Source organism: Globicephala melas, chromosome 19, assembly GCF_963455315.2.
Source record: "Globicephala melas chromosome 19, mGloMel1.2, whole genome shotgun sequence".
In the NCBI taxonomy this organism is placed as follows: Eukaryota; Metazoa; Chordata; class Mammalia; order Artiodactyla; family Delphinidae; genus Globicephala; species Globicephala melas.
Genome location: NC_083332.1, coordinates 49,570,319 through 49,591,491, shown reverse-complemented (window position 1 = coordinate 49,591,491; position 21,173 = coordinate 49,570,319). Strand labels below are relative to the sequence as shown.

The 21,173-nt window shown below is 51.9% G+C and overlaps 1 protein-coding gene across 6 annotated transcripts in view; it reads right to left on the bottom strand.

The window, feature by feature from the left end:
• Nucleotides 1-21,173, bottom strand: part of ST3GAL2 (ST3 beta-galactoside alpha-2,3-sialyltransferase 2) — a 66,179-nt gene that overhangs the window by 15,857 nt on the left and 29,149 nt on the right. For 2 of the 6 annotated variants that reach the window (XR_009560188.2, XR_009560190.2), the window contains exons 2-7: nucleotides 15,759-17,151; nucleotides 13,219-13,412; nucleotides 9,453-9,632; nucleotides 7,819-7,864; nucleotides 7,409-7,528; nucleotides 5,637-6,555 (exon numbers count right to left, since the gene is read on the bottom strand). Coding sequence is in view for 2 of the 6 variants with exons in the window: in XM_060289892.2 (XP_060145875.1) it covers nucleotides 6,382-6,555; nucleotides 7,409-7,528; nucleotides 7,819-7,864; nucleotides 9,453-9,632; nucleotides 13,219-13,412; nucleotides 15,759-16,097 (1,053 nt within the window). In the remaining 4 variants the exon portion in view is untranslated. Of the gene's footprint in view, nucleotides 1-3,025; nucleotides 3,120-5,257; nucleotides 6,556-7,408; nucleotides 7,529-7,818; nucleotides 7,865-9,452; nucleotides 9,633-13,218; nucleotides 13,413-15,758; nucleotides 17,152-21,173 lie in introns of those variants that run through there. The other 4 variants (XM_060289892.2, XM_030863406.3, XR_009560191.2 and 1 more) reach the window with 3 other exon arrangements.

Sequence of the window (21,173 nt, the reverse complement as noted above, 5' to 3'; positions counted from 1 at the left end):
GAAGCTATATATTTTTGTACATTTATTCTTATGCTCTTTTCTGTTTATGCATTATATCCCACAACAAAAATAGTTTTGTTTTTGTTTTTTTTTGCAGTACACGGGCCTCTCACTGTTGTGGCCTCTCCCGTTGCGGACCACAGGCTCCGGACGCGCAGGCCCAGCGGCCATGGCTCACGGGCCCAGCCGCTCCGCAGCATATGGGATCTTCCTGGACCGGGGCACGAACCCGTGTCCCCTGCATCGGCAGGCGGACTCTCAACCACTGCGCCACCAGGGAAGCCCCCAAAAATAGTTTTCAAAAATTAATTTAAAAATGTATTAGTCGGGCTTCCCTGGTGGCACAGTGGTTGAGAGTCCGCCTGCCGATGCATGGGACACGAGTTCGTGCCCCAGTCCGGGAGGATCCCGCATGCCGCGGAGTTGCTGGGCCCGTGAGCCATGGCCGCTGGGCCTGCACGTCCGGAGCCTGTGGTCCGCAACGGGAGAGGCCACAACAGTGAGAGGCCCGTGTACCACAAAACAAAACAAACAAACAAAAAATGTATTAGTTGGGGGGCTTCCCTGGTGGCGCAGTGGTTGAGAATCCACCTGCCAATGCAGGGGACACGGGTTCAATACCTGGTCCGGGAAGATCCCACATGCTGCGGAGCAACTAAGCCCGTGCGCTACAACTACTGAGCCTGTGCTCTAGAGCCCGTGAGCCACAACTACTGAGCCCGCGTGCTGCAACTACTGAAGCCCGCACGCCAAGAGCCCATGCTCCACAATGAGAAGCCACCGCAATGAGAAGCCCAGGCACTGCAACGAAGAGTTGCCTCCACTCACAGCAACTGGAGAGAAACCGTGTGCAGCAGCAAAGATCCAACACAGCCAAAGATAAATAAATAAATTTATATTAAAAAAATGTATTAGTCGGGACTTCCCTGGTGGCTCAGTGGTTAAGAATCCACCTGCCAATGCAGGGTACACGGGTTTAATCCCTGGTCCGGGAAGATCCCACATGTGGTGGACCAACTAAGCCCGTGCATCACAACTACTAAGCCTGTGCTCTAGAGCCCGTGAGCCACAACTACTGAGCCTGCAATCTAGAGCCCGCATGCTGCAACTACTGAGCCCACATGTCGCAACTACTGAAGCCCGCACGCTCTAGAGCCCATGCTCTGCAACAAGAAGCCACTGCAACAAGAAGGCTGTGCACTGCAACGAAGAGTAGCGCCCACTTGCCACAACTAGAGAAAGCCCGCGCGCAGCAACGAAGACCCAATGCAGCCAAAAAACAAAAATTACAAAAACCCATAATTTCAAAACAATGTCTTTTAAAAAAAAATGTATTAGTCATGTACCCCTATGCTTCAGAGCAGCACTATTTACAATAGCCAAGACCTGGAAACAACCTAAATGTCCATCGACAGATGAATGGATAAAGAAGATGTGGCACATATATACAGTGGAATATTACTTAGCCATGCAAAAGAATGAAATAACGCCATTTACAGCAACATGGATGCAACTAGAGATTATCATAGTAAGTTAAGTAAATCAGAAAGAACAAGACATATACTGTATGATATCACTTATATGTGGAATCTACAATGTGACACAAATGAACATATCTACGAAACAGAAACAGACTCATAGACGTAGAGAACAGACTAGTGGTTGCCAAGGAGGAGGTGGGTGGGAGAAAGGAAGGATTGGGAGTTTGGGATTAGCAGATACAAACTATTATATGTATAGAATGGATAAACAACAAGGTCCTACTGTATAGTACAGGGAACTATATTCAATATCCTGTGATAAATCGTAATGGAAAAGAATACGAACAAGAATATATATGTAGGGCTTCCCTGGTGGCGTAGTGGTTGAGAATCCACCTGCCAATGCAGGGGACACAGGTTCAAGCCCTGGTCTGGGAAGATCCCACATGCCGCGGAGCAACTAAGCCCGTGTGCCACAACTACTGAGCCCACATGCCTAGAGCCCACGCTCCGCAACATGAAGCACGCGCACTGCAATGAAGAGTAGCCCTCGCTCACTGCAACTACAGAAAGCCCACGCACAGCAACAAAGACCCAAAAGCAGCCAAAAAAAAAAAAATTAATTAAAAAAAAAGAATATATATGTATAACTGAAGCACTTTGCTGTATAGCAGAAATTAACACAATATTGTAAATCAACTATACTTCAATAATTTTTTTTTTAATGTAGTAGTGATTGGGGCACCATCTTTAAAGAATTCTGGTGGCTGTTATGTGAGGGTCAGAAAAGAATGGATCTCAGCCTGACAAAGACGAGAAAGCCGTGCCTCCCTACGTGACACAGGGAGGCACATTTACCACAACAACCCAGTTTGTCAATTAGAGTTCTGACCTATAAGCATTTGGGACAACAGTTAATCGACCATTAAGGTCCCCAGAAGTAAAACAGATGCTGGGCAACCCTCTAAGGTACTGCTTGATGTGTATGGGAAGGAACATTCTAGGAGTGCCGAGAAGAAACCTGAGTCACAATGATGGGAATTTTTGGCTTCTTACCCAGTTCCCAGACCTAATCAGGTCACACACCTGGAGCCTTTTTCAAGGCGATCTCAGGGTCCTTTGAGGAACTATTCTCTGATGTAGCAGGTATGTAGTGTGGCTCTTCCCCCAAGCTTTTCCCGAGGAACCTATTTCCTGGAGTGACAGTGCACTGGGGAAAGGGAAATACCCAGACCATCAGGAGTTATCAGACACTGGCTCTGAGACCCAAATGCCAATGCAGTCCACCTTATTATGAGAGTTGGAGCTTACTATGGCTAATGATAGATGGAGCTCTGGTCCAAGTCCATTTAATGGTGGGTCCAATGAGACCACAGACCCATTTTAAGGTAATTTCCTTAGTTCCAAAAGGAAAGAGAGATATTTACTACCTGGCAAAATCACCATATTGGCAACCAGACCCGTGGAGGGAAGGTGATTATGATGGGATAGGCCTAATAGAAGTCCCTGGAACTATCTCCAACATGGTAAGTCAAACTCAATACCACATTCCAGCAGGATTTGCAGAGATTGGTGCTGCCATCCAAACTGAGTTATGGAAGGGTGGGTGACTTCTTCCTCGTTTCATTCACTCACCATCTGAATCATGGAGAATGATAGTAGTTTATTGCAAAGGTAAACAAGTGGCAATGCTAACCTGTGGTTCTAGATGTGATATCTTTGCTGAATCAAAACAACACAGTCCTTGGCCAACATTAAAAAAAAGACACATGATTTGGTGAGACTCCTGATTCTGGAGGTAACAGGTACAACATCTGGAGTGCTGGTCCCACAAAGTGTGGTGACCCACAACCCGTAAGACTGGGGCCCAGATAAGAAACAATTCTCGGAGGCCCAGGCTATGTGTACGTCATCCGGACGCTGGACCTTATCACTCAGCCAACCAAATGCTATTGGAGAGTGTCTGTGGCAAAGAGAGATGTCATATGGAGCCTACGGCAACTCCAAATAAGAGAATTACAGCCCAGAGTCCTAGGGTTTTAGAAAAAGACCTATGCCCTCCTCCACCAAAAAGTATTCTCCATTTGAAAAGCAACTCTGGGCTTGCTCTTGAGCATTGACAGAAACTGGATTGCAGGACACCAAGTGACTACAGACTCTAAGAGAGATCCATCGTTGAGGCCCACATTATCTGATCCACCAGACTATAAAATTGTACATTCAGTGGCATTCCGTTGCATGATGGAGGTAGGCTTGAGTGGGTCCAGACAGCCCAGTTAACAGCACAGGCAGTTACCGCAGACCCCTGTGGCACCAGCTCCTACCATTCTGCCAATTCCCTGCCAACCCACACCTATGGCATCATGGGAAGTTCCACAGAACCTGGAAAAGGAGGGGAGAAAAGCCCCATCCTGGTGCCTGCTGGATCTGCATGTTGTGCTGGCGCCTTGCAGCGGACAGTGTCTGCCCTGCTGATCGACTCAGGGGCCCTGAAGGACAGTGGTGAAGGCCACCCTCCCAGAAGGCATAGCTGGCAGTTGGGGGTTGGGAAGCCTCACGTATAAGGAAAGGGTGGGAGTCGTGCCCTCCACTCTTCACATCCACCCACAACAGTCTTAGCCATTACGTGGTCACAACTTCCCACTGACAGATACACCTTCTTTTCACCAGCAAACACATTTCAGAACAAACAAACGACTATATAGTTTCTTTGCTCTTTTTAATTCAGAGAAAAAGGGAAGAAAATAAAACAACATTTGTTTAAATAATTGTTGTAGAAAAGATCTGGGCCGGATGCTGGGACCTACCTCTTCCAGAATGGGGATTTATTAATGTTTTAAACAAAACAAAATCCAAACAAAAGAAGAAAAAGGAACAGAAAAGAAATAAATTATTCTGCTCAATACTGTTTGGCATATTGCATTGTTTTTTCATCTTTTAAACACTCAAAAGAGCCTCTTCAGGAAGCACTGAGATGAGACTGGCAAGAATAACTGGTACCTTGACTCTCTAAAATGACAACAGGAGGTGGTGAGAGAGGCGTTCCACTAAAGGCTCCCCTAACCCACAAACATTCTTTACTCCTCCTACTTCTGGAACTGGGAAAGGACAGACTCAATCTAAGTTCTCAATATATTAACTTTTAGGGGTGCCCACTGCCCTGCCCTAACCCTCTAATACACTCCCCTGCTGGCTACTGTTCCCCCAGCCAGCTGCAGGAACTACACCAATGGCCAGGAGGCTACCAGGTGGTATCAACTCACCAAGAAAAAAGGGTGGTTTTTGTGTTCGTCACTGTTGGGAAGGGGGATCCTTTTAGTGGTTTGGAAGCTTCACAGAAGCCCTTTCACGCCTCCTACACTTCCCCAACCTTGAAAGGTGAGAACACCCTCAGCAGCTTCCCCTAGGGACTTAAGCTGGGTTCAGTCATGCAAGTAGCGTCCAGCTGTAACCTCTGGTTGTTAGCTTCGCAGCCCTTCTAGAGCTGGAAATGGATAGTGGGTTAGAGGGAAAAGGCAGCAGGTGAGCAAGGGGGAAGGGATGTGTGGGCAGGGGAGGAGGCATGCAGGGGGCAAGTCTACTCCTCCCCAGCTATTTGCATGGCCAGCTTACTATTTGCAAAGAATCTGTTGGTCAGCCACCCCTAGTAACTTCAGGTTAGCTAAATCATGAGCCCAAAGCATCTCCAGCCTTCTTTCCTACGTGTTGCTCCCTTTCCCTAGAGCCAGACAAAGGGGGAAGGGCGGGGAGCAGCAGTGCCCCAATCACAGGGCAAGTTTTGATTTTTTTTTTTTTTTCCCCAGAGCAACAAGTAGGCTGGGGAGGAGGCCCAGGACCTAGGGAGAGACACTTAAAAAAGGTTGTGGGCGAACAACAGGGGCAGAGAGTACACGTAAGTGTACCTTACATCTGATGTGACGGGGCTTCCTTGTTTCCTGCCCTATTCTTTCACCTGTGTTCCAGAGTTAAGCCCTAGGCGAATTCCGCCCCCAGCAAGACGTGAAAACAATTCTAGTTTTCTGGTGAGACACTAAATGCCATGGTCAGAAAGGCCATTCCATAGGGTGGCCAAAGGCGGGAGGGGAGGAGGCAGGAGGAGGGGACCCCCGTACCCTCTGGATTCTCACCGCATTTCTTTGGTGGGTTTGCACTCACCCATCTGCGCCTGACCGATAAAGGAAATGTGAGGTCTAGTTCTCTCGGAAGTCCAGAGCGGTTTGGGAGGGCTCTAACTTTTCCCCTGGGGAAAAACGCGCTCCTTGGAAACCACCTGACCACCCGCCGACCTCCCGAAAGCCTCCGCGAACGCCCCTCCGCCACGAGGGACCACCGGAAAGGGGAGGCCGGGCCGCTACTGTCCCTCACCTTCCCCACCGTTTCCTCCTCCGCGCCCCCTGCGGGGTCAGGCCGGCCGGCGACTGAGCCGCCTCCGCCCGAGCCTGAGGAAAGTACTTCTCGGGGCCGGAACAAACTTCTGCTCCTTTGAAAGCGTGAAAAATCGATAAAATCCTACCCAAAAGCATACGGGAGTGGGGATTGATCGGCCGCCGGCCCGCCTCCGAAGGCCATTGATTGGAGGAGACGGGCCCCAGCGCCGGAAGTTCTCCTTGAGTCGCATGATTGGCTGTGAGAAACAGAGGCTCCGGCCGTCGCCAGCGCTGATTGATGCTAGGCCCGGCCAGCGCCCAGAGTCTCGTGATTGGCGGAGGATAGCCGGCGCTCGCTAGACTGAAGCATGATTGGTCCAGACTGCGGCGGCGTCGCTCCCGATTGCCTGCTGACGCCCAATAGAGCGCCGCGCCCGCGCTTAGGCCACCACCCCCAGGCTGACTCTGAGTCCCGGCTGGAGCGCTTGCCGGCGCTTCGCGGTAGGGGCGGAAGAGTCACGGCTGGGTCGGGCTCAGTTCCCTCGGTAGACCTCGATCTTGCTGGCCTTGGCCAGCATGTCGATGATGTGGGCCTCGAAGTCGGCGTCATGCACGCCTGTCTTCCGGAACTCGCCCGCGTACCGGTTATTCTCCCAGTAGTGGTGCCAGTTGCCCCGGCTGTCGGCCCCGAACCCGTACACGTTCACCTGCGGGGGAGGGCGGCGCGAGTCACCCCAAGTCGGGGACCAGGGAGCAGAGGGCGCGGAAGAGCCTCGGGTCGTGGTGCGGGAGGAGAGGGGAGCCGCGACGAGCCGACCCCAGCTAGAGGCCGGCAGCTCATCAATTTACAGCGCGCAGTTAGACCGGGGACACCCAGCCCTGACGCTAAGGACACAGTCCCAGAGGGAGACTTCTGCTCCCTTCCGGTTCTCCTTCCAACCACCCTCTGATTACATCAAGAACACCTCAGTTTGGGGCTAGTCTGTGACAGCTTTCCAACCCTTGCTAATTTTTTTTTTTTTTTAATGGAGTACTTTTATTGAAAGCTGGTCAAGTACCCAGTACCATACACTGAAGAGTTTACTGGCAAAAGTGGGTGTGCTGGGCATGAGCACTACCGTGTATGGCACAGTAGCTCCCCCTGCTAGAGAGATGGGCTCCTTGAATGACTAACCTCCATTTTTAACACAGAGTAGGCCTGGGGCCCACAGCTGTGGGAGACACCATCCTGCTGAAACTTAACTACTTAACTACGTCATTTCCATTCCATTTACGTTTATGCTTATTGTTTATGGCAAGTAATATCAATTATGGTAGTAGTATTCAATTTCCTTTTTAAATAAATTTAACGTTTCAATGAAATGATTTCAGATTTGGTAAAATCATGAAAGTAGTTAAGTCTGGGAAATGCAGATCTATACCTTACAACCTAGAAATTGGGGGACTGAAAGCCACTTTGTTTCTTCCTGCAAAAACACATTCCTCTTGAGGCACTGCTAAGCCCCAACAAGGGCGGACTCCCTCTCATCTATGGGTCCCGCTATTTTATCAACTACCCACCTCATCACACACATGCAGAGCAAAGAAGAGTACCAGCATCCCCGTGGAAGGGTACCGCCCGTGATGCTCTGTCCACCTGTCGTGGATGTACTTGAAGAAGGCTGGGTTGTAGATCTGGACCTGAGAGGAGAAGGTGTAATGAGCACGTGAGGGCTTCTGGGGGCCTGGAGGCTCAGGCCAGGCTCTGAGCAGCTTCTGCCAGTTCCTCCATGCTTGCCAGTGGACCTGTTCATCAGGGTTCTCTGGTTCCTGCAGCCTCTGTGTGGGGTCAGGCATACCAGCAGATGGGCACTCTGAAGGTTCTAGAAGGGTTTGGGGGGTATCTGAACCACAAGACCAGGCACAGCACAAGTCAGGTCTGCACTGTTTCCTCTGGGGTGGGGATGAAGAAGGGGGAGGAGGAAACTTACCTTTTCTTTGTCCACTCGAAGGAAGGACTTCACTGGGGCATAGGTGCTGAAAGCAGAAAGAAAAATAACACTGAAGTGGCTCCATGGACCCAGGGATGCCTTTTCTCCCACTGAGGCCCAAGTGATGACAGCCTCACGACAGGCTCCCCTGCTTCCAGACTGCTGTCCCATAGCACATCACTGCAGTTCCTCGCTCAGAAACCTTCAGTGGCTCCCTATGTCCTTCAAGATGAAATAAGGATGTTTTAGACAAGCACTGGGGCCTTCCATAACCCAGCCCCAACTTTTCTTCCCACAAGGCTCTGCTGTGATCATCTCACACTCACCATGTTTGTGCTCTTACCTCTGCCCACAATAGCCCTCTTGCTACTCTCCTCATATTTGGCACAAATCCCTCCTTCCCTATTAGTCAGCCATGGTGCCTGTAACCTACACTCCCATTTCTGAGTATTCATGGGACTTAAACTCTACAGCACTTATTTTAGCCCTTGTGACTCCCAAATGTAAGATAAAGTCAGAAAACTGTAACTTATACTTCCGTGTTTAAAAAATACGTGGTGACAACAGGCAAAAGGTGGCAACAATCCAGTTGTCCATTGACAGATGAATGGATAAACAAATCTGGTATATCCATACACTAGAATACTATGCAGCCTTTAAAAGGGATGAAATCCTGACAGGCTACAACATGAATGAACCCTGAAAACATTATGCTACTGAAATAAGCCAGACGCAAAAGGAAAAACACTATATGATTCCACTTGTATGAAGTACCTAGAATAGTCAAATCAGAAACAGAAAGAATAGTGGTTATCAGAGGCTGGCGGGAGGGGGGAATGAGGAGTTACTGTTTAGTGGGTACAGAGTTTTCATTTGAGATGATGAAAAAGTTCTGGAGATGGGCTGTGGTAAGGTTTGCGCAGCCATGTGAATATACTTAATGCTAATGAACTGTGTGGTTAAAATAGTATATTTTGTTACACGCATACATTTTTACACACACACACAAACCTTGGTGAGACAGAGAGTAGATTAGTGGTTGCCTAGGGCTGGGAGGGAGGAGGGGTGGAGGGAGTGGGGGAGATGGCCAAGGGGTACAGGAGTATCTTCAGGTTATCTTCATCTTTAGAACATGCATGTATTCTAAAATTAATTGTGGTGATGGTTACACAACTCTGTAGACATACTAAAAGCCCCTGAACTGTACATTTTCAATGTGTGAATTGTATGGTATGTGAATTATATCTCAATAAAGCTGTTAAAAAAAAACTACTTGGTGAATTGAATTTCCTGAGGTTCCCAGCTGTGACTGGGCAACTGCCTCCAAAGAAAGTTCTCAGAAGGCAGAGCTCCCACAGTAGGAGCTACCTCCTAGAAAGGAGACCTGGAAAAGTGTCCTTCTCCACCTTACTACCACCAGTGTGCTGGCTGCCACCATGCAGGGAGTGACCCAAAACAAGCTGTGGCCTCAGCTAACCACCGTTTTGGGCCCTCCCTACCACTGTTTCTCTCCTCACCTGCCCCTCTTGGCCAAAATATTCAATTAAAGGAATTCTAAGATCCGTTCCCTGGACAACTCCTCCCAAGGTGGGCCTGTCACCCATATCCCACTTCCAGCCAGCAGAGGAGCTCACAATCGGATCTGCCCCGTGGACAGGGCGCTGGCGATCCACAGTAGGTCCAGGGCTTTGAAGGGCACCAGCACGAAGCTGACGTTGGCGGGCAGGTTCTTGGCACTCTCGGGGTACATGAAATGGTGGGTGGTTCGGCTGCCGACATCCTGCTCAAAGCCCACGGTTGGCGCCTGATTCATCCTGCAGGGACAAGAGGGTGGTGTGAGAAGACACCACTGTGGAAACTGGTACAAGAGTTTTAGAGGACAGTTTGTTGCTGGCCATCAAACATGTAAATAGGTATGCACTTATCCAGCAATTCCATTCTTAAAATTTATCCTATAAAAATGGTTGCATAAGTGTGCAAAGGATATTCACTGCAGTATTATTTACAATAGTGAAAAGGAAAACCAATCAAACAATAGAGAACTGGTTAATACATTTTGGTACATTCATGTAACAGGATAGCATGTAGTCACCAGAATGAACAAAGTAGATTTACCTGTGCTGGTAAGAAATACGTCCAAGAGCTATTGAGTGAAAAAAACCAAGTGGCGTGAGGAATCTCACTTCTTTCCTTTTAACACATATCTTTTGAATACCTGTGCAGTCAGAGGAAATTACAACACAGAAAAGGAAAACTGAAAATTAGATAGTGTGATTCTATTTTTTGTGAAAGAAAAAAAAAAGAAAGGATAGAAGGAGGGGGCAGAGAGAGAGAGAAGGGAAGGAAGAAAGGAAGCAATGAAGTAAGGAGGGAAGGGAGGAAGAATAAAAACTAACTTTTGTATAAGAATAGAAAAAAATCTGGAAGAGTATTAAAGTTTTAACAATGGTTACTCTTAGGGAATGAGATAATTCACTTTTATTAAAAAAATGTGTTTTATTTTTAGCTGCATTGGGTCTTTGTTGCTGCGTGCAGGCTTTCTCTAGTTGCGGTGAGCGGGGGCTACTCTTTGCTGCGGTGTGCTGGCTTCTCACTGCGGTGGCTTCTCTTGTTGTGGAGCACGGGCTCTAGGTGCGCGGGCTTCAGTAGTTGTGGCACGTGGGCTCAGTAGTTGTGGCTCGTGGGCTCTAGAGCACAGGCTCAGAAGTTGTGGCTCACGGGCTTAGTTGCTCCGTGGCATGTGGGATCTTCCCAGACTAGGGCTCGAACCCGTATCCCCTGCATGGGCAGGCGGATTCTTAACCACTGTGCCACCAGGGAAGTCCTGGATAATTCACTTTTTAGTGCGTACATTTCTGGGGTTTTTTTCCCCAATAACAAGGACATATTACTTTTTTTTTGCGGTACGCAGGTCTCTCACTGTTGTGGCCTCTCCCGTTGCAGGCCACAGGCTCCGGACACGCAGGCTCAGTGGCCATGGCTCACGGGCCCAGCCACTCTGCGGCATGTGGGATCTTCCCGGACCGGGGCACGAACCTGTGTCCCCTGCATCGGCAGGTGGACTCTCAACCACTGCGCCACCAGGGAAGCCCCACATATTACTTTAATAATTTTTTTTTTTTAAAAAAGAAAAGACAGCCTTTCACAGCTTACAGCTCACCTGGCTGTTCTGTCCTCTTCCCTAGAAGACATGGAACCAAGACAAGAAGCTGAAGCACCCCTTCGGCCCCTGGGCAGATGGCTCAATTCTGCCCGTCCCAGCCACCCTGTCCCTGCACTTTAAGTTCTTGTCTCCCTTTCCACTCCAAGGCCAAGAGGGATGCCCGCGTTCTGACAGAGCCCACCTTCAGCTGTCCCGGGCTGACGTGCAATGTGGGGCTGTCTCTCCTCTGCTGTCTTAGAAGAACCTGGAACCCCAGAGCAATCTCCCCCCTGCCCATCCCCCAGGCTGTGACACACAACTTCTAACTCCTTTCAAGTGGTGCAAAACACAGGATCAAAGCTCCCTTTTTTTGGTGAGCATCTTAAAAACAAGTGATCCAGCTTTAAACAAAAACCTGTTGGCCTTTTCTGTTGTGACGCATTGTGAGAACATTCCTATCTTGTGTGGATCACAATTCAGAAACATACCATCTAGGCGTGTGACTGTAACCTGGGCTTCCACTGGGGACACAGGGATCTGGGAGAGAGGGAGCAAAGTCTCCTCCACACGCTCTCCCAGCTTTTTTACGCTCGTTTGAACGTTCCCTGTCCATAGAGTGGCCAGCACCCCCTAGCTGGGCCCTGTGTCACAGGGGTTCCCCTACTGGCTCCCTCCTGCCCATCTCCCATTGATGGCATGATGTGGTGACAGTGTGTCCAGGATGCCTGCCCCTCCCCCCTCCCCCCCCACACTGGTCGCTGTGCTGTACCTCATGCCTCTCTGGTTCCCTTCCCTTGAGGGACTGGAGGGTACTTTGGGCTGGGAAACCAGGAGTGGCCTGATTTGGAACTAGAGAGTGAGTCTGTGTTCTCAGCCATTTCAGTTCCAGTCTGCTTCAAGCAGAAGCCTAGAATCTTTCCTACAGCACCAACTGTGCTCTGGCCCCCGAACAGGGATTAAGATCCTGCCTCTCTTCTCCCAAATCCATTTCTTTAGAACTGCCAGTCTGCCTACCATCTGGGTACCCCTCTGATGTCTTGGTCTTTAGGGTTCAGAAATACTGTCTCCTAGAGGGGATGAGAAGTATTTTTCCCATTCATTAATAACAGTTTGCTGGGACTGCTACAGCTCCACACACAGTATTGGTCCTATTGTCACCAAAGCCACAGTCTGGATCTGCCTGTGCCATGACAGCCCTGGGGTCTGTGAGGAACAGAGCAGGAACAGAGCAGTTGGAGAGGAAGCCTTAATGGGGACGGTGTTTCTCAGCTGGTGGCTGTGGATGCCTGGATTTGGCCTAGCATCCCCCTCTCCCCCCACCCCCCAACCATTCTCAACATGAGAAAGGTTCTGCAAGGAATGTTAAAAGCCTCAGAGACATATTGCTGCCTTGGTGTTGCTATGGAGACAGCAACAGTTTCTAAGACAAAGCCCTTCCCCCTGCCTCCTGGGAAACCTGGTCTTTCTGCAGTGCTCATCCTAAGAGATGCTTAGTGAAAACTGGGCATTTTCAGTATTTTTACTCTTAGAGCTCTTCCTCCACCAAGGAGTGGGATGGAAGGATCCCCACTGTGGCATTTCCTGCCGCAAGTCTAGGGAGATAAGTCTGAAAACACGGAAGTTCAGAAGCAGAATGAGCAGCCCATGTCCGGGTCACAAATCTACCTCTAGTCCCTGCTCACGCTTGGGGTCCCTGCTCCTGTCTTCGTCTGGAATGAGTGCCCTCCCAGCCCTTCTCTGTTCCTCAACGCTGGGCACAGACGTCTGTAGAATGAATGAGCCCCTGCACAATCGAAATGCTATGAGGTAAAGGTTAAGGGATGGGAGCCCAAAGCAGGCACCGACAGCTCCTTTTTCTGCCCAGGACGCCCCTCCTCTGCGAGTCTGCCAGAGGCATCACCTGTGGCTATTAAGCAAGACACTATTTTGGGGCCCACACTCCTGGCCCAACTGCTAAAAGGGACCAGGCAGGTGAAAGGGCCTCTGGGGGGAGTTTTCACAAGACATCAGCCAGGAGCCTAGTTTCAGCTCTTCGCAGAGGCATTCAGAGCTGGAAGCTGAGCGCGGGCCTCAAGCAAAGTTCAGAATGACAGTTCTGCCTCCTCATCCACCCCGACAAACACAAGCGAGAGACTTGAGCCTCCGTCACAGCACCCCTGGCAGCTGGCCGCTCCTACGCGGCTGCACAAGGCCAAGGAGGCCAGGGCCCCCTCCTGGAGGCCGGTCCTGGGTCCAGCCTTGAGCTCCCTGGGACTTACCTCATGATGAAGTTGTGCCCGTCCACATCCGGCCCGTAGCCAGAGCCCCGCAGGTTGCCCGAGTTCCCCACCACAGCACAGCGCCGGCACAGGCGGGGGTCCCGGAAACGGTAGGGGTTCTCGCCTGGTACTATCTGGAACAGCTTCTCCAGCACCTCGTTGGTGTTGTGTGACTTGAACTGAGGCTGCAACATCTGGGGAGGGGAGGGGAGCGGAGGGGAGAAGAAAGCAGGAGGGGTGTGATGGGGAGGGAACTCCCCCCTGCTCCCTCCCTGCCCTCACCCTCCAGTGTCCAACCGGCGCAGGCCTCCTCCCCGGGCTGTCACGGGGCGGAAATCCTCCCTGAGCAGTAAGGACCTTGTTCAACAATAGCGAAGTTTCCCTACTGAGACCAGACCAGGGAGGGCCCTGCTTTCGGGAGTAGCTCTAAGGTACTGGTTGGGCTCGGGGGGTCAAGGTGCTATTCAACACCTTCTCCAGGGGTCTGCAGGCCTGTGCCACGAAGCAGAGAGGCCCCTGCTCTGCTGTCCTCTCGGGGCAGCTCTTAGTCTCATAGTCATTTTGAGGTGCAGTTAATGTGGAAAGCCCCGGGGAGCTTCAGGGGCTTATTCCCAAGCAGCCTGCAGGGGGCGCCTCTGGGACTCAGCCTGAAACTCCAGGCAAGATCCACAGGATATCCGGAGCCCTGAGCCCTGGGGAAAAGGCAAAGAGGCACAGATATTCTTTCAAAGTCAGAACAGCTGGAATGAAACTGGTCCCCTGCACCTCCCACCACCAGTGATGCAAGAGACCATGAAATGAGGCCAGGGCAGCACTTAAACGCCTATAGTGCCAGGCAGGTAATGTGCAGGAGTGAAGAGGCAGGTGGGGCCTACAGCCAACAGGAGCTCCCATCGAAAAGGGGTGGCTCCAACCAACTGTCGCCTTGTGGGATTGTCAGCCCAGAAGGACCAGATTTTCTGGTTTCTCAAGAGAAGCTGAAAAAACAGAGGTCCTAAATGATGGTAACTCATGCAAATAGTTTAAGAACACTGAGTGAGCTGGATTCGGCCCCTGGGCCACCATCTGTAAGGGCTTTAAAATGTTCTGTGGTCCTAGCGGCAATGCTGTGGGTTTGCGGCTAAGCAGGAGCTGCTCAGGGGACAGAATGCGTGGAGGGGATGGGTGGGCCTGCTTCTCTGCCTCTTCTCTGAGCACAGGAAGGGCCCCTGAGCACAAGAACATGAACTCAGTGTGGAGAAGCAGCTTAGCCCTGAGACAAGAATTTCTAAGTTCACAGCGAAAGAGGGTGGCTGTGGGGAGCAGCAGAGAGGTGGTTCTGGGGCTTAAACAGCCCTGAGTTCCACCCCCGTGAGCAGGGGGCCTGGCCTGCCTCTCGGTCCACCCCTGCCCAGAGGCCTGTTCTGGCTCTTCGTGGCCACCACTGAGACCTATGACCAAGGCAAGCTCAGGGCACTCTCTGAACCTCGATCTTCCCTGTAAAATGAAGGGTGTGACTATGAGCAACGGGCAGGACCCTTCAAGGGCTCCAGTCTGACATGTGAAGGGCGTGTGTGGCTCCTGGTGACTCCTGCTCTGTAGACTCCCCATCCTTAGGGACTCTGAGAGTCCGGGCTGGGAAGCAGGATCTCTGAGCTGCTCTCATAAGCCTGATTGCAGGAGCTCATCCTCACAGCTGTCCTAACTGTGAGAAAAAGGGAGAGTCATCACCCTCCCCATGTGCCAGCTGGGGAAACCAGGGACCATGAGCTGCCTCCCAAGTCCCCCAGCAGGAAATGCCTGCAGTCTGCAGGCCCCCCCGGGTCAAGTACTGATGCTGCTCCACCTCTGACATGTGTGGCAACCAGATGGCCCTGGCAAAGCCTAGGGAGTGACGCTCCAGAGATGACAGGGACAAGGTGAAGGGAGCTAAAGCGGCAGCAAGGTGACAGGATCTGGAAGAATGGGGAGGCTTGGGTACACCTGTCCCCCCATCCCCTCCCCTTCACCTCCCTTAGCCCCCAGAGGAGTTGCTAATGCTTTCCTATCCCAACCCAGAAGAAAGGCTTTTCCAGCAATTGGAAGGAACCAAGTGAGTGGCATGGTGTTTCAAATTATTTTGAGCAAACATTTACAAATTAGGATACTGCCTGCATAGCAACAATCACTGGAGCTGAGCTGCTGCCTCCTTTATAAAGGGCAGGCCTTCTTCCTGTTGCCATGCTCACTTCTCGCCATCTTCTCCCTGGGGAACCTGTTTCTCCTGGCTATTTCACCTCCCTGGCCCAGCAAGGCATCTCTGGTCTATGTTTGGCCTCTACAGGCACTAGAAAATATTAGTTCTCTTTCCTTCCAGGCCACAGCTCGCTCCCCCTTCACAATTTGTGATCCTAGGAGCTGGCTCTGGTCCAGTGAACCTCACACTTTGTCAAGGCTCTGGGGGCCAGAAGATAGACAGCCCCAATCCAAGAGGGGGCTCTAAGGGTGACTCCCAAATGGCAGGACAGACCACCGGAGAGGCGGCAGCAAAGGGGAGGCAGGAAGGGCCACAGCTTTCTCACCATCCACCACCTCTGGACCTCTGGGGGCAGGTCCATGTTCTCCCGGGTCCAGACCGGGGAAATGTTGCTGTTGAAGTGGCTATCAAACCACTCAGAGGCGCCGGCGTCGCCCATGCAGCGGCGACAGGCACAGCTCTTGCCGGCGGGCCCCTCCTTGCTGAGGCGCTGAAGGCCGGTGTAGCCGGGCACCAGCTTCACCCGGTGGGTCCCGTCCAGGGCGCCCGAGTCCAGGTAGGGCAGGGTGGCCATGCTGTGGTGGGAGTAGGTGAACAGCAGTGACATGATGAACACCAGCAGGAAGGCCACGGAGAGGAACCACACCCGCAGGGAGCACTTCATGGTTCGGCGCCCTGGGGAGCTGGGGCCTCAGCCCGGCAGTCAGGCAGGTGTCACCGTGGCCACTCCTTTCCCAGCCCGCTGATGGGCCAGCCACAGCGTAGCCTGCTTGTTCTGGCACCACACGCAAAGGGCATATGGGCAAGTGCCAGGGAGGGGACAGGGGCAGAGGTCCCACACTACGCCCTCCCTCAGCGTCAGGAAAAAGCACGTCGGCAGCAGTGGCTCCCCTGTCCCTGAGCCGCCTGGCCCTGCTTATGGCTTCATTGGGTCTCTCCGTCACTAGCTGGGCCACAGAGGCTCTGCTTCTCCCAGAGCCCTGGCAAGGGGGAGGTCAGTCCATCCCAGCCCTCTAGTCCCTTGGGGTTGCTGGCTGCCAGCTGTGGGGGTCCCCCTCTTTGGCGGCTTGAAACGATCCAGTCTGGAGCATTCGGGGTCCTTGTGGCTCATGAGCAGATGCCGAGGCGGCCCCTTGTCCCCTGCAGCAGGGAAGCCCTTGAACCCCAATCATAGCAGAGAGCACGTGGGCTTCAGGCAGCCTGAATTTCATTTAAGAGTCTTCCCTCTCTCAGTTGGCCCTCAGGGCCCAACCCCTCTGCCAGGGGAGGAGAGGGAACCAAGCCCCAATCCAGAGAGAAGAAACCCAGGAAGCTCCGTGGGTTCCAGAAAACTCTTCAGAGACCAAGATCCTCCTGGCGTTAGGTTCTGCCCTTCTACTTCCCATCCGAGGCGCCAGCCCCTTCCCCCGACGGTCGCAGCCCCAACTGCAGTTGTGTAGGGGTGGTCAAACTCCAGCTCCTGCTCTGAGGTCCTCTGGGGCCTGGGAACAGCCGCTTCTCAGCAGGGTGTTGCTTCGAACGCCATCAGGGTCAGCCGAGCGAGTGTGAGCCGAGCTCCAGGCCAGGGCCCAGGCCTCCGTCTTGGTGCTGCTGGCCCAGGCTTGGAGGCTGCTCTGCCCATCTCCGCTCCCTTGAGGCCTCTGTCCTGCCTTGAGCTAGCAGTAATCCCCTGGCAGGTTCCCCTCACTCGTCAGGCACCAGGCTGCCGCAGCATGACTCTGAAATTGCAGAAAGGAAAAATAATGTGCAGACAGATCGCACATGCACACGTGCTCTCCCCCAGCCCTGCCCCCAAGTCCCAGAGGGGACAGAGCTGGCAGTAGAGGAGATGCCCACTTAACTGAAGGGTGGACAAGAGAAAGGGCTCTTCCCTCTAACTGCAGATAGCATCACTCTGCTCTCCTTAACTCGGGCCTCTAAAGACCAGATTAGCCCGCCACCCTCACTCATTAGTCAGAAGGTAAACAAGGACAGAAAGTGATTTCCCTAGAGCCACAGGGCAAGTCGCTGGAAAAGCCAGGTTTAGGAAGTTCCTATTCCAGTGACATGAGGTTAATTTCAGCAAACTTAAGAGAAAATGGCCCAGAGAAAAGATCGTAGGGGACTGCAGATATGAGCCCCTGCCCGGGCGTTCTCTACCCCTGAGAAGAGGTAGAGAAGCCCCCCACAAAGTGAGGGGGGCGGTTGACCTGAGCCCTGGGATTTGCCCTCTCCCCTCTGTAGTGTGGGCTACAGATGAAGCGTTCCTGGGTTAGCTGGGTGATTCGCTAACAATCCTTCCAGCTCTGGTGTCAGGGAGAGAACCTGACCGTGTCAGGACGCTCAGCACCACCACCACTCAGCCCTCTGGACAGTTGCCTTCCTCTGCAGGTTACCAAATAAATGCCATGGACTACTGACAGCCTGAGACCCTGTGCTGCCGTGGGCAAGAGCAGGGAGAAGAGGCAGCAGGGTGCTTTGGAGATCCACCCTAAGGAAAGGAGCCTGAATCCATGCCATGTGCTAGGGAGCCGGGGTGAGAGTCAGGGACAAAGCTCAGAGTGGAGCCCCCGGGCCCTGGCTCCATGTCATGGGGAGCACTTAATCCTAGAGGCCTGCGTGTCCCCACCAGCTCCTCTCCAAGTCCAGCCAGCCCTGGCGCTGACCCGGCCCCTGGGCCTCACAGCTGCACTCGGAAAGCTCCAGCTCCAGCCAGCTCCTCCAGCAACTCTGGCTGCTGCCACCAGCTGCACAGTAGGCATCTCAGGCTCTATGTTCAAGAACCTCTGCCGCCCCCTCCATTTATGGCAGCTCCAATTTCTGGGGCCAAGCCAAACCACAAAGCCATCAGGGAACAGAACTAACACGTTCCAATAAGGAGACATTATTCTGGGTGGGGAAACAATGCTCACAGACGTGAAGGAACTTGCCTAGTCACAACCTCCTGAGTGTAGCTGAGATTTGAGTCCAGGTCTATCCAGTTCCAAAGCCTGTGACTGGCCAGGGCGTAGAAAGAAGCCCATGGGTTCCTTCAACCACCCAGAGGCTCCAGGGTAAGAGGCAAAGAGACACAGAAGCCGGCTTCCCAGGGTCAAGAGTGAAGCTTCGTCCACAGGCCTCACCGGGGCTCCCAGCTCTAACCCACAGACCCAGTGGCACTGGTCCGGCGTGCTCCTTCCAAAGGTTCTACTGCACCCTTTGGCATGCCAGACTCCATGCACAGCCTTTGGTGGCGCTGTCTGTAAATAGAAGCCAGGTCACTGTCTCTTCTAGGCCTCCCTTTGCTCATATCCATGACCAACATCTAAGGAAAAGAACTCCGTTTTGCAGGGTCTTGCTCCCAGCATCCTGTGACCTGAGAAGAGCCAGCCATGAGGCAAGCGGCCCAGGAGGTGGTGACTTTCCAGGCTGAGCAAGGGATGCTGCGAGGGGCCTGGCTGGGGAGACCTGGTTCCTGGTGCGTGGCCCACTGTGGCCCCCGAAGGCGGACTTGGGCAGAAACCGGCACAGGAGGCTCTGAAGGAAACATCTCTCACGTTGGGGAAGACTGTAACTCCTTGCAGTCTCAACAAAGGGGGCATCTGACGTAACCGGCTGCCTTGTCAGGGGAGGAAAAGCCCCAGTTTCGTCACTGTGTTTGGGAAGAGCAGAGAGGGTCTTCCCAAACAAGGGTCACCGGCAAAAGCCTTTGCTCTGGAAATCCCAAGGCTGGGCTGCTTCTGGGAACGTGTGCTGAGGGCAACTGAGGGCATAGGGCAGAACGCAGCAAGAACGGTCAGAGGCCCCAGACATGCACCCCGAATCCCAGAAGTCACCTGGTTAAGAGCTTTTATGCACGTCATTTGCTCTGGGGTACTCCCCGTGCCCTCCAGTTGCCAATGCCTAATTCTCATTTCTCCCTTTCACAGCTGCTCTGATCTTTCACTTTAAGCCCATGCAAACCCCGATGTAAAAGAGTTGGGGGAAGGGCACACATTTGGGCATCAGCTTCCACCTCTGGTGCCCACAGAGGGAAGCAGGCCAGTCTTCCAGGGCCACCTGGCTGGTGCTGGCTTATTTATTCATTCGACAGATACTTAATGGGCCGGCGCAGGGCTGGGGGCGCTAGTGTGGGACAGTAAACACGCGTCCTGTCCTAATGGAGCTTCTGGTCTAGCGGCAAATACAAAGGCAAGGCACAGGGGATTACAAAGTGCCATGACAGGGAAGTTACAGGGTGCTGTGAGAGGGAACAGAGTACACAAGGAAGAAACAGCCTGACCTGTGAAAAACATGGCAAGAGGGGCTTCCCTAGTGGCGCAGTGGTTAAGAATCCGCCTGCCCATGCAGGGGACACGGGTTCGAGCCCTGGTCCGGGAAGATCACACATGCCGCGGAGCAACTAAGCCCGTGCGCTGCAACTACTGAGCCTGTGTTCTAGAGCCCGCGAGCCACAACTACTGAAGCCTGCGCGCTTAGAGCCCATGCTCCGCAACAAGAGAAGCCACTGCAATGAGAAGCCTGCGCGCCGCAACGAAGAGTAGCTCCCGCTCGCTGCAACTAGAGAAAGCCCGCACGCAGCAACGAAGACCCAACGCAGCCAAAATAAATTAATTAATTAAAAAAAAACCAAAACAAAGCATGGCAGGAAGGCCAGCAAAACTGGGGAGGGTGTCAGAGAGGTAGGCACGAGGGGCCCGGACACAGAGGCCTTTGAAGGGATTAGGATTTATTATTAATCTGATGGGAGGGTTTTGGGGAGGGATGTGTCATGACCTGATTTATATTTTAAAATGGACCCTTGGAGCAAATTTTTTAAAACTAACAGTACTAAGAGTTTAGAGAGGATGCAGAGTATCAAGAACACTCACTCACCATTGGTGAGAAAATAAATTGGTACAATGCTTGGGAGGCTAATTTGGCATTACTTAAAAAATATGGACATAAGTATATCCCAGCAGTATTTCTTTTTAAAGAAAAATTAAAAAACATCTTTCTCACAGAAGAAGATGGAACACTGGGGACACAATGAGAGATTAGAAAGTTCCCCCATTTGTCCTGAGCTAATTTACTTTGTGATGTCCCATGTGAGAAGACATCCTCAGAAAATGTAGTCCTCCTAGTTTGGGTGGGAATGAATGGTTTCTCAGCCAAAGGTTGAATATTTAGAATCAATGAATTATAAAGCTGGTGAGTTCAGCCTGCTTGTCCTATTAAGCAGATTTAAAGCTTAAGTTGAACCCTGACAACTAGTTCAATACACTGTTTCATCTTCCCCCAAAATCGTGCTGCTACTTGGGACAATCTGTTTTTCTCATTGAGGTTTAATTCACATATAATAGGATGCAGAAGTCTTTCAACGTAGAGCGTGATGCATGTTTACCCATGTGTGTAAGCACCCAGTATAAAATACAGAGCATTTCCACCACCACCCCACAACCCCGGAAGTTCCCTTGTGCTCCTTCCCGGTCATCGTTCACTGCTATACTACTTTGCTGAGTCCGGTCACCAGAGATTAGGTTTACTTGTTCTTGAACTTCATATAAACACTCCTGCCTGGCTGGCTTCTTTTGCTCAGCACAATGTTTTGGAGATTCGTCCATGTTGTGTGTATCAGTAGTTTATTCTTTTCCACGTTTGGACAGTTGAGTTGTTTTTAGTTTTTGGTTGTTATGAGTAAAACTGCCCTGACCTTTCTGTACAACTCACCTTGTGGACACATACTCTCATTTCTCTGGGGTAAATACCTGGGAGTGGAATTACAGGACCATAGGGTACATAC